The sequence below is a fragment of the Hakea prostrata genome, chromosome 6 (assembly GCF_041222555.1).
Source record: "Hakea prostrata isolate BN-2017 chromosome 6, UWA_Hpros_2, whole genome shotgun sequence".
NCBI lineage: Eukaryota > Viridiplantae > Streptophyta > Magnoliopsida > Proteales > Proteaceae > Hakea > Hakea prostrata.
The window spans coordinates 23,848,769-23,862,037 of record NC_142605.1 but is presented as its reverse complement, the minus strand read 5'-3'; the positions used below and the strand labels follow the sequence as shown (position 1 = coordinate 23,862,037).

Sequence of the window (13,269 nt, the reverse complement as noted above, 5' to 3'; positions counted from 1 at the left end):
CTTAACCCCTCCCAGCTATCCTCCATTAATTAAACTTTCCTTTGTCTTATCCTCAAGAAGCCAGGTGCGTCCTCCCTCTTTGACTTCCGACCCATCTCCCTCTGTAACCTCCTATACAAATTCATCTCTAAAATCCTAGCAAATAGGCTAAAAAAGGCGATTCCGTCCCTTGTGAGCCCGAATCAATCGGCTTTTATCTAGGGCCATAGCATTGCGGATAACATTCTCTTCCTTTGTGTAGAGATTGTCCGGGGCTTTGATAGATCCTCTCACTCCCCGGTTGCGCTCCTCAAAGTTAATCTTCATAAAATTTTTGACTCTATTCGCTGGGATTTCATTAGTGATGTTCTTTTCTCTATGGGTTTTCTTCCCCCTTTCATCCATGGGATTGAAACTTGTATCTCTTCTCCCCGCTTCTCCATCATCGTCAATGGCTCCCCGGTTCCGGGCTTCTTCCCCTCCCGTGTTGGGATCCACCAAGGCTATCCCCTTTCTCGTTATCTCTTCTCCCTCGCCTTAGAGGTCCTCTCCCGTATCCTTTAAGCCAAGACTAACCACCTCCTCATTTCCCCCATCCCCAAGTGCAAGTCCCTCAACCTCACCCATATTGATTTTGTTGATGATCTCATCATTTTCTTTAAAGCCAATCACCCATCCATCTCCTCTTTATTCTCTCAACCCTCTCTCAATTTGAATCCCTCTCGGGACTTCGGGTCAATCTCAACAAGTCAACCATTTTTCTCTCTAGTGTCCCTGATTAGTTCCATTCCTCTCTTCTCCAACTCTTGGGATTCATTCGCCCGATCAATTGGCTTCCGTTGCCGCCTCTGAGTGGCTTCGATGGACGCATTGATGTTAACCTTGCTTGCCACCTCAAACTCATTTGGAAAATTGCCCCAAAGCATGATTCTATCTGGGTTAGATGGGTCTACTCCTTTCATCTCTCGTCACCACTCCGGCTCACCTATGCCCTCCAACATCTTCGATGGGGGGCGATACTTCCCCCCCCCCCCCCCCCCCCATTCTCTATAACCCCTCTTTGGTCCCCGCTCATTTGGCTGTTGTGGCGGGCCCCCGGGCCCCGCGCTATAACACCCATCCACCCCCTTGTCAAACTTCATCTCAAATGGGTCCTGGATTCCTTTCCCTCTCCCCATTATCACACAGGTTTGGGAATTTCTTCCCCCTATCACCAGCTCCACTAGAGACCTCATCATCTGGCTCCCTTCCCCTTCCAATTCCTTCACCACTTCATCAGCCTGGAACCTTCTCAGACCCCATAATCCCAAGCCCCCTTGGCCCCCTTTGATTTGGTTCAAAGGTTACATTCCCCATCATTCCCTTACCCTTTGGAGAGCCCTCAACCAAGCCCTCCCCACCCAATCCTTCCTTATTAGCCGCCACATCCCTACTAACCCAAATTGCATCCTTTGCTAGAATGGCTTGGAGAACCTAGAACACCTTTTCTTTTCTTGCCCCTTCTACAGATCTATCTTGGGGAAAACCATAGCCTCCATTTGGCCCTGGTCGAGGCGATCCTATGGATTCTTCCGAGATTGGTCTTGGTTTTGAGAAACTTTTCAGGCTCTTCCATCTGCGATCTGACTGGTAAGCTAGTATTTTGTGCCTTGATCCATCACCTTTGGTGGGAGTGCAATCTTCGGAGATGGACCTTCAAATCCCGCACTATAGACAGTATTTGGAATGCCATCTATTTTGATGTATCTTATTGGTGGTTAGCTTTGCCCCACCCTCTTGTTGATGATACTCCAAGGAACATGCTTATTGTTGTCTCTTGGGGCCTTATCTCTTCTTTTCGGTCTCCTAATTAGAGACCTTGTTTTCCTTTTCCAGTTTTAATATATTTATTTATTCATCCAAAAAACAAGAAGGGGGTCCAAACTGCTAGAGAGAAGTTGGGCCTTGATGGAAGAAAGATCAGCACGGGTAGAGGAAATGCGGGAGGAGACATTGCCATAGGTGGAGAACTTCCAAAGTTTGAGATGAGATTTGACATTTCTTAGTTTGGCAGTGAAAGCTGGGGGGGGGGGGGGAGGCAGTGGCAACAGTGGAAAGGAAGAGGGAATAAGGTCCACATATTGAAGAATCAAAAGGCTTGTCAGCGAAGAAGACGAAGGGGAGGATTTGGATTTTATAGGGGCAACGGTTGGAAATGCCGGAAGGGGAAAAATTCAAAGAAGAACTAGGGAAGAAGGAAAGTCAAGCTAAGTAGTATCATATTTCTTTCCTTGTTTCTACCAATTTTATTTGGGATAGGGAAATTCCAGATAACTTGGGACTAATAGGAGACTAGTAGTTAGCTTCACTTCCACCTTCTTTATGATAGTATGTTGTTGGGTTTAATTCAGTTCCACTTTCTTTATGATGGTGGGCTGTTGAGTCATGAATCACGATAGGAAAGTTTAAGCATTAGGATAGCTCCATTTCCTGTTTTGGTTTCTTGGTGTTCCAGGTTTCTCTTATTGCTGCCCCCAAATGATAGTCTCCTTACTTAGCTCTGTTTGGTTCCTAGTTTCCTTTTTAAAGTCTTGTATGCTAGTTACAATTCCATGTAAGAGGATATACCTCACCTATGATTGCATGAATGGATTAGAAATAATTTGTTTGAGAATTGAGGTTCTTCGTCCCCCTCTCTCCCCTCTTTTCCAGAGCTCTCTAGCCCTTCTCTATTCTCTTCACCCACATGATGTTGGTTTTCTGTCTCTCCTTTCTCTTCTTACCTCAGATTGAATTCTTCTCTTCTTTCAACATGAAACTCACCACCAACTTACTTATCTACCAGATCTGCATTTAGAGTGCAGCTCATGCTAAAATGTAATAGGATTTTCTTTTTCAGTATGGCATGTTAGCTTATGGAATCCCACATAATAGGAAATTATTTTCTCTTTTCCTCTCAAGGCAGTGTTTGATTTTCCATAAAAAGCCTTTGTAGTTATTGAATTCTTTGTTTCTTTCAGGAGACCTGGTGGAGATCGGATATACGGGGTATTCGATAACCAGTTACCAGCTGCTCTGAAGAAGCTTCCCTTTGATCGACATCTTTCATTACACAATGTTCGGAAAGTTATTTCAGAAGCAGACGGTTATCAGCCCCATTTGATTGCTCCAGAACAGGGATATAGAAGGCTTATTGACAGTTCCCTTGGATACTTTAAGGGCCCAGCTGAAGCCTCAGTTGACGCTGTAATACTCTGGTTTTAATTCAACTGTATGCTGAAGATATTGTTACTTTTCAATTGTAAGCTGGCCTTGCAACCATGGTGTACCTAGCTGGTTCATCACTGAACCTCATGCATGGGAAGCACTATAATGTTATGTTCAGCATATCAATTTTTTGTTTCAACATACATATTCAAATAGGTTGCTGTTAAATATCAATTGATAATGCTTTTTTTCTTGATTTGAATTATTTAATCCCTCATTATCCAAGCCCTTGTGGATGGTTTCTTGTGATGTTATGTCAAGTCATGATTTTATATAATTTTGAAAGTAATAAAGTAATTATATGATTTATATCATACTACCTTTTGATTAAAAAAATATTTGAAAAACATAAATAACTAATAGTAAATGATGAATGGTTTTGTTTTTGAGGAACTTCCAAAACCAAGGTAATCTATTTGTTTGTGCACATATGGAAGGTTATATCTGTGGTGCATTAAATTCTAAAGAATTCAGATGGTGAAGTTTGTTATTTTATTTGCATCAAGTGATGTGAAAATGCACCTCTAGACAAAGACTCAACTTTAGTTTTTATTGATGTAGATGTTCTCTCTTGTTTCAGGTGCACTTGATTTTGAAAGATCTTGTTCGAAAGTCGATAGGTGAGACACAGGTGAGTATTAAGTAGCTGGAGAAAACTGTTTGCATGAGTGAATTTTGTGCACATGATAACTGATAAGAATTCATCCTAGTTAGAAATATTCTGTTTTTGTTTCGTTAACTAAGATCTATAAAGATCATGTCAAAGTGTCGCCAAGGTGACATTTTAGGAGGCGCAAAGCAATGGCTCACTTCTTGTGTATGCTTAAAAATGTATGCTTTGTGTCTCTAGATGACACCAAGGCAACACCTTATATGCCATGATACCTTATGAGCAGAGCGGTTGTTTTTTCTTTTGACATTTTGCATTTGATTTTCATTTTTTAGGGTTTTTTTGAAGGATTGAAATTTATTCCATATCACTACATACTATTGGTGGTTGGCTTTGTTACTGTAAGTCAGAGAATAGATGAAGAGGAGAAACCAGAATGGTGAGAGGAAGAAGAAGGAGAAGAAGATTGGAGAAAAAACTTGGAGGCCTTACTCATCGTGTAAGGCTCCTACAGCCAAAGACTTTATTTATAGATCACTCTCGTGATTAAAACCAGCAAGGAAACCAAAATAAAAAAAGAAAACTATGCTTTACATAAATAAGGAAAGTTGGGATTCTCATGTTAGCAATATTGCCAACTCAAGATCCTGTTTATTTCTTACCTATGACTCTTCTAGCACTCCCCTCAAGCTGGAGCATAGAGATCAAACATGCCCAGCTTGTTGCAAATGTACTCAACCTTGGCAGCCCCTAAGGTCTTTGTCAGTAAATCAGCCAATTCTGTTCTCCTATACGAGCATGTTTTGGAGAAATTAAACCTTGTTGCAGCTTTCTACAAATGAGGTAGTAGTCAACTTCAATATGTTTTCTATGTTGAAACATCTGATAAGTAGCAATACGAATCGCAGTGTAATTATCACACCACACTATCATAGAAGAATCATCACCAAAGCCTAACTCTTTCAACATGTGTTTGGTCCATATCAACTCACAACTGACCTGAACCATAGCTCTATACTTAGACTTTGTGCTTGACCTAGCAACAACAATCTGTTTCTTACTCTTCCAAGAGACAAGATTACAACCAATTAGAGTGCAGTAGCCTGTGGTTGACCTTCCATCAACTGATGATCCAGCTCAATCTGCATTAAAAAAAAAAAAAAACACCAAACCCCTTCAACTCTTCTACGACCATTATATCTATACAGTAGTCCACAACTAGGAGCCTTCTTAAGGTTCCTCAATATTCAGAGATTTGCGTCCCAATGAGATGACCTAGGGGCAGACAAAAACTGACTCACAAGTCACAACATTAACTAGAAAGGCAATATCAGGTCGAGTCATAGTGAGATAATTCAATTTTCCAACTAGCCTTCGATACTTATATAGATAATCGAGAACATCTCCATCTTCTGGCATAAGCTTTACATTAGGATCCATAAGAGTATGTAGAGGCTTAGAGCCAAGCAATCCAACCTCTATCCTCAAATTAAGTACATACTTTTGTTGTGACAAGAAAATCCCTTTCTTAGATAAGGCTACTTTAATGCCCAAAAAATATTTCAATCTTCCCAAGTCCTTGGTATGAAATTGTTGTTGCAATTTGTAATATAACTTCAACTTATTAATCCTTGTGGGTTCATCTCTAGTGATTATAATGTCATCAACATAAACAATGAAAACAGATAAAGTGATGTTCAAATACTGAATGATCATTGCCACGAGTAAGTCCAAAATCTAACACCATAGAAGTGAACCAACCAAACCATGTCTAAGGTAATTGTTTCAACCCATATAAAGATTTCTTAAGACGGCACACTATACCACTCTCCTATTGAGCAACAAACCCTAGAGGCTGCTCCATATAAACTTCCTCATGGAGATCACCATTAAAGGTAGCATTCTCAACATCAAGGTGAAATAGAGGCCATTAACACATGGCAGCCAGAGAGATCAGAATTTGGACCGGTATCATCTTGGCAATAGGAAAAAAGGTCTCTGAGAAGTCCACACCATACACCTAAGCATAACCTTCCACAATGAGTCTAGCTTAAAAATGAGCAAGACTCCCATCAGGGTTGACTTTGACAACAAACGCCCGTAGACATTTGATAGGTTTCTTCCTAGGAGCTAAAGGCACCAAATCCCAAGTACAATTGTTATGAAGGTAGGCAATTCTTCCATCATAGTAACTGGACATTTTATACTAGACAAGGCTTCGAGAACAGACTTACGGAGAGGGTAATTTTCAGTGGTAGATAAATAAGTGCAAAATGGGGAGGATACATTAGACACAAAATTAGAAACAAGATAATGAACACAACTGTGAGTTCCCTTACAAAGGGTAATTGGAACATTAAGGTTAGACAAAGGAGGGGGAGGACTTACAGTTGGTTTTGGGGAAGAAGAAGGTGCCGGAGGAGGAGGTGCGAGAGGAGGAGTAGCATTCGGAGGTGCGGGAGTAGGAGTAGCATTCTGTTGGCGACGTCATTGGTACACTATTGAGCTATTCATTTTATCAGCTGGAATTCACGGACAAACAATATCCTCTGACATAATAGTCTGAATAATGGTGACTGGGATATCATCATCAAAAGTGGAAATAGAATTGTCAGTAAAAGAAGTTGTGGACTTCAAAAGAAAGAGACATTTGTAGAGGCACAATACTTCTGTAAATCAAACGAATAACACTAATACACTTTTTGAGTGGCGAGTGCAAGAGTAACCAACAAACATACACTTCAGAGCTTTGGGATCCAATTTAGATAACCTAAGACGAAGATCACGAATAAAGCAGACACTCCCGAAGACCTGTGGCAGTAAAGCAAACTGAAGAACAGGTGGAAACAAGGTAGAAAACGGATTTTCCCTTTAAAAATAGAAGATGGCATACGATTAATGAGAAAACAAGCAATCAAGACTGGTTCAGCCCAAAAGGGTTTAGGCACCTTCATCTCAAACAACAAAAGACATGCCACTTCCATAAGGTGATGATTCTTCCTCTTTGCAACATCATTTTATTGTGGGGTGTAGGAAGCAGAGGACTATTGAAGGATGCCATTATAATTCATAAAGGAGGCAAAAGGGTTTGAAAAGTACTCCTTTGCATTATCACTAAGATGAATCTTAACCGTAATGCCAAACTAAGTTTGAACTTTTCGCTATAAAATTACAAAATATAATTGATATGAATTATTTAAGTTTTAGTATGCTATTTATATCACATAAATGATCGTATAAAAAATCACACTGAAACGCTTTGTTCACCGAAGTGATGCCATTTGGCCGACTAGGGGAGACCTCAAACGCCGTGGTCACTATCCCACTTCGGTAACTATGTTAAAGATTTGGGAATAACTATGGTTAAGCTTGATAAAAATAGCCCCCAAAATAATAACAATAATAATTGTAAATTCTTCATAACTTAGTGCTACCTTGAGTTGGAAGGAGTATCTTTTGCAAACTGAAATCATTGTCATTTTAAACTATGAATCAAATGCCCGTATAATACTTTCAGCCAAATTGTTAGATCACTTGCAAAGTGCATTTAGACAAATCCTGAAAATGCTGAAAAGTATCATGACATTTATCCAAATCAAAACCACATTTAAAAGGTAAGACCCTTTTTACAGAAAATTTGGCTTCATGTAATTGTAAGAAAGTTTTAGTTCAACAGTTGTAAAATTCTCATGGTATTTGTTTCGAATATTTGAGAAGATTTTGTTGTCATTTTAATTTGTGACTACATAACTGACATGATTCTTTAGAAAAGCAACACATGTGTCAAGTAGTTACAAATTTGAAGAATACATAATCCTCGAAAAAATATTGGATGCTTCATATAATTATACTGAGTTTTATGGTCTTTAAAATTGCCATATTCTAGTTGACTTCTTTCATGGCACCAAATTGTTAAGCTCATATTTATGATTGTTGATACGATAAACCTTTATTTACCCATCAAGTAACCTACTTACCGATTACTACTATCGGAAGGTAAAAATATCATAAAGTTATTAATTGAACCTTTTATTTTGCAAGCAAGAGATCATGGAATGGGTGAAAAATTCTGTTTGTGGGACAGAAACTCAGTCAAGATTCTGTGTTTGCCGGGGTTGGAGCTCTAAGCTCAATGGGATAAGAGATGACAATAAGATGATGAAAGTCTTTTCAATTCAAGTGTGATTCCTAAAATGTCCCCTCGGAGGATTGGTAATTCGGATGTTGGGGGGAATTCTCAGCTCTCGATTGGATCTCTTCTTCGAAGGTTGCCTCATTCTAGGCGGGGCTATTCCCCTAACGGGAGTTCCACAAGGCTCTAGGATGAGGTAATCTCACGGACCATGGTTCTCAAATTGAAAAGGTTCTCAATCAGATCCAAGATTCGATAGTTGCCATCATATTCACAGCTAGAGAGTGCGGAAGGCCAAGAAAAAACTAAGTGAAAGTGTATTTTTGATCCAGACTAAGCTTCTGACCAAAGCAAGTTGCTTGGTCAAAGGTTGACGGATGATAGCCTCTTAGTCTGGCCTTTCCCTATTGAAGAAATAAAAAGAATTAGACTAGGAAGAGCTTGCTAGTCCGCTTGCCTTGTGTTCAAAATAGCGTAATAAAAGATATTATCTATCTTTCTTTCCCTAGCCGCCTACAGGGCGAAGTACTCCATCAGGGGCAGAGCGTGAAGGTGGTGGGCAGTGGGCTCTTCCACCTTAACTTGAAAAAAGGCAATGAAATTGTCTTAAGACAAGGCTAAGATAGGGCACACTAAGCCTACTATGTCAAACCCTTAGTCAACAAGATCAAGAAAGCTCTAAACATCCTAAATCAAGCTTTTCTTATTAACTTTTCCTAGACAAAGGGAAGAGAGTGCTCCTAAACAAAAAAAAGAACTGAAACTAGAAGACGAAGTTGAGTGCATTGAATGACATCGTATAGTAATCAATGAACGCATGTCGTCTCCTGGAGATGTGTAAAGGCTTATGGACAATGGTAGCTGTGCACATCCACAAGAAGGCACTGAAGAGCAAGGAAGTGATTCATTTCCTGTAGAATAGTCCTTGTCCCATTGATCATTGCACGTTTGAGTAGCATTTCTGAATAAGTCATCTTTATTGCTGGTGACTAGCTTGCAACTACATCTTTAGGCGTGTGTTGGGAACTACACTTCTAGCAATAAAATAGAGGATGCGGGCACAACACGAACATTAACATGAATACCCCAACTCCGGCTCTCAAAGACAAAAAGGCAATGATTGGGGAGCTTCACCCAGAAGCCAGCTAGTTGAGGTTGTTCCCATGGGCATAGAAAGTTTGTTAGTTTGGTGACAAGTTGGATTGAATGACGAGGAACCACTGTTATAACTGGCCCAATCTTCTCAATAATCTCGAACGGCCCAATGTATTGGGGGCTAAGTTTTCCCTTGATATTAAACCTCATCACTCCCTTCATAGGTGATACCTTCAAGAAAGCTCGCTCACCTACCTAAAAATCCAAATCAATCCTCTTATTGTCTGCATAAGACTTTTGTCTGAACTGAATGGCCTTAATCCTTTCCTTGATCAGATTAACCATAGCACCAATAGTCTTAATCAACTCTGGACCCAAAATGCATTGTTCTCCAACTTCATCCCAATAAAGAGGCGTCTTGCAAATCTGCCCATACAAAGTTTTGAATGGAGCCATACCCATGGAACAAAATTCCATCGAAACTTGCGAAATTTCCACCGAAATTTCCCATTTTGGAAAATGCGAAACGAAACTCATGAGGACCGAAAAAAAGTCCTCAGTTTCTATCGAAACTGTCGAAATTTCGTCGAAACTTGTTGAAACTTTGTTCAACCCAGTTGGACCAGCTAGTTCATGAGGGAAAAAATTCCCAAATTTCGTGGGAAACTTGGGAATTTCGTGGAAACTTGGAAAATTTTGTGGAAACTTGAGACTTTTTCCTGTAAATTTCGTAGCTTTCCCAAATTTTCAATTTTTTTGTTTATTTTATGTTTCCCCAAATACCCACGACAAATACCCCCTCCATTAAGACTTCCCTATCCAAAGTGTGTATTCCCTCAGGTTGGTTATCTTAAGCATATTGATGACCAGATTCATAAAGTTACAGTTGTCGATTAACTTGACAACCATATGCATAAAATGTCATGGAATGTCTGTTCGTTGGTTCGACAAATGTCATAGTTTACTTAGCTCACAGGATAAATCCACTCTTGGCACTCCTTTTACCACTAAGTTGTATTTTCCTTTTATTGTCAACTATTTTGAAGTTAGAAATTATATATTGAATGTTATGTGCTTAAATTGTTAAGTTTATAATGTACTTTTTGGACAACTCTACATTGATGTTATGTACATTGAATGACATATCTACATTGATTTTTTTAGCAAAATACAACAAATGTATTCTTTATACTCTAATTAGCTCAAATACAGGATCCCACCCCAAAATACTCTATAAAACCTGTTGAAACTTGATGTCTAAACTTGTACGGAAAAGTCCTCGGTTTCCTCGAAATTTCCAAAGTTTCCACCTAAGTTTCCCATTTTCACCCAGTCGAAACTTGAGTTTCCCTCGAATTTTTTACCATGGCCATACCGATAGTAACTGATAACTTTTATTATAGGCAAACTCCACCAAAAGGAGGTGTTCATCCCACTTTCCACCCATATCAACCACACACACCCGAAGCATGTCTTCTAAGATCTGAATGGTCCTTTTGACTGGTCATTTAATTGAGGAAGATGCACCGTACTAAGATTCAACTGGTACCCAATGCTTTCTTGCAGACTACTCCAAAATCTAGAGGTAAACCTCAGATCTCTGTCTGATATTATGATGATCGGAACACCATGCAATCTCACCACATTATCAACATATAGCCTCGCTAGTTTGTCTATGGTGTAAGTAATCTTCATCGGAATGATATGGGCTGATTTGGTCAACCTATCAACTATCACTCACACCGAGTCCATATCTTTACTGGTACGAGGTGGGCTGTGACAAAATCCATCGCGATATCTTCCCACTTCCAACTAGGCATTGGGAGTGGCTACAAAAGACCATGCGATGGTTTTCGAATGGCCTTCACTTGTTAGCAAGTACTACAATTGGAAACAAAATCTTCCACATCATTCTTCAACCCAGTCCACCAGAAATGCTCTCTAAAATCCCTATACATCTTTGTATTGCCAGGACGCGCAATGAACACAGACTGATAAGCCTCACTTAAGATCTCCTTCCTGAGCTCTTCTACGGCTGGTACACACAATCTGCCTCTGAAGACTAGGGCTCCATTAGAGGACAAGGAGAAATCTGGCGCTTCTTGCGGATCGGTTTCCAAGATGACTTAAGTGATACAAAATTACTGATAAGCCTCACTTAAGATCTCCTTCCTGAGCTCTTCTACGGCTGGTACACACAATGCCTCTGAAGACTAGGGCTCCATTAGAGGACAAGGAGAAATCTGGCGCTTCTTGCGGATCGGTTTCCAAGATGACTTAAGTGATACAAAATTTAATACACATACATATGCTGTCTTCACAATCTAAAACACCTAAACCAGCACACATCTCATATATGAATGCCTTTGCTTCCTGTGAGCCCACTGGTGTTTTATGGTCTTCTGTAGGAATTGAAGAGGTTCCCAACTCTACAATCTGACATAGCAGCAGCAGCAGGAGAAGCCTTGGAAAGGTTCCGCGAAGATGGCAGGAGAACAATTTTACGACTGGTGGACATGGAATCTAGTTACTTGACAGTGGAATTCTTCCGGAAGCTCCCGACGGAGCCCGAGAAGAACTCAAATGCTACAAGTGCTACCGGCTCTAATATGGACCGATATTCAGAGAATCATTTCCGGAGGATTGGTATTGCTCTTTTTAAGTTTCTGTTACATGGATTTACGGATTCAGACAAAAAAAAAGAATGGTGCTTTGTGGAATTTTGGACATTTTCCAATCCTAACATAAGTCTTTGAATTGCTCACAGGTTCAAATGTCTCAGCTTATATTGGCATGATAGGTGAAGTGCTACATAACTCCATCCCCAAGGCTGTTGTTCATTGTCAAGTTAGAGAAGCAAGACGTTCACTGCTCAATCATTTCTATGCTCAAATTGGAAGAAGGGAGGTAAAGTCTTTACCATTTTACCATTTTACCATTTTCCGGTTGCCTTAGATCCCTCCATTTATGATTCAAGGAGTATAGTTGTTACAAATATTTAAAGTGAACATAGTCCCCAGAACCAGGCAAGGCTGCTAGTTTAGTCTTATTGAAGGTGTTCTAGTCACATGCTATCATCATTATTGCAAGGAAAGGGAAAGAGATTAAAGATAATATTAATGCACATCTGAATGTCCAATGAAGCTTTTCTGGGGAAAATCATGAGAAAATTTTCTTTTCCTAAGTGCTGAATTGGCATCTATTGATCATAGGGAAATTTTCCTTTTCCAAAGTATTAACTTGGCATCAATATCAGTTATCACTGATGCACATCTTGTTGAATATCTATCAATGCCGAAGGTCTGGAGATTTATGGGAAAAAACGTAGTGACCCCCAGAACTGAACAATGGTCTCTGATCAAAAAATTAGATTATCAAAAACGGGAAGTACTGTAGCATTTTGGTCAGCTCAGATTAAAGTGAGTCACAGAGATCAATGACCTTCTCTGCACATACAGCTAGAGCAAAAACATCATACTTCTTTTCTTTCTTTTTTTTTGATTGATTTAATTATCTGGAAAGTAAGAGGAAACTCATATTGACTGTAGATATATAAATCTACTCTGGATGATCTTATCTTGAAAAATGTATTGAAGATGATGTTAAATTGATTGTCTATGCAGAAGGAGAAACTAGGAGCAATGTTAGATGAGGATCCAGGACTCATGGAGAAGAGGGAAAATCTAGCTAAGAAGCTTGAGCTCTACAAGAAAGCTAGGGATGAAATAGACTCTGTAGGATGGAAATGAAGAGAACAAATATTGTTGGTCTTGCTTGCAGCATGAGCACAGGGTGCTATGCACAATTGCACGCTACCTAATTGATTAATTTAATTATTCTTTTTTTACCTTGACGCAATAAAAGCCCAGATGTACAAAATCTTAAGTTGGGCTTTGCAGTTTTTTTCTCCACTCCTCAGCATGATAAATGCATGGATAAATAATAGTCAGTGATTCTGTTTGCATTGCTTTTGGGATCAATTTTTTTTTCACTTTTCATTTTGCTTCTCTTCCCTCCAGTTTACTTCATCAACGGTAACCAAACAAGAGAGGTGGAGAAAAATCTTACCCTGGCAAAGATGACATCTTTTGACTTCATTCTACTTTTGTCTTGAAGTTACCTACCTTTCCTCTGGCTTCTTTGCTTCATGTCTCAATATAATCATTTGTTTTGAAAATCAAGTTTCTCAATAGTGGATTATGGTGCA

General features: G+C 39.6%; 1 protein-coding gene across 2 annotated transcripts in view; it reads left to right on the top strand.

Annotated features, from left to right (window-relative positions):
- Positions 1–13,071, top strand: part of LOC149012759 (phragmoplastin DRP1C-like) — a 32,017-nt gene extending 18,946 nt beyond the window's left edge. For both annotated transcript variants that reach the window (XM_089158158.1, XM_089158157.1), the window contains 5 exons: positions 2,979–3,204; positions 3,806–3,856; positions 11,471–11,708; positions 11,830–11,969; positions 12,686–13,071. In XM_089158158.1, the coding sequence (XP_089014284.1) occupies positions 2,979–3,204; positions 3,806–3,856; positions 11,471–11,708; positions 11,830–11,969; positions 12,686–12,811 (781 nt within the window). In that variant the 3' untranslated portion in view covers positions 12,812–13,071. The remainder of the gene's footprint in view (positions 1–2,978; positions 3,205–3,805; positions 3,857–11,470; positions 11,709–11,829; positions 11,970–12,685) is intronic.
- Positions 13,072–13,269: the final 198 nt, after the last annotated feature.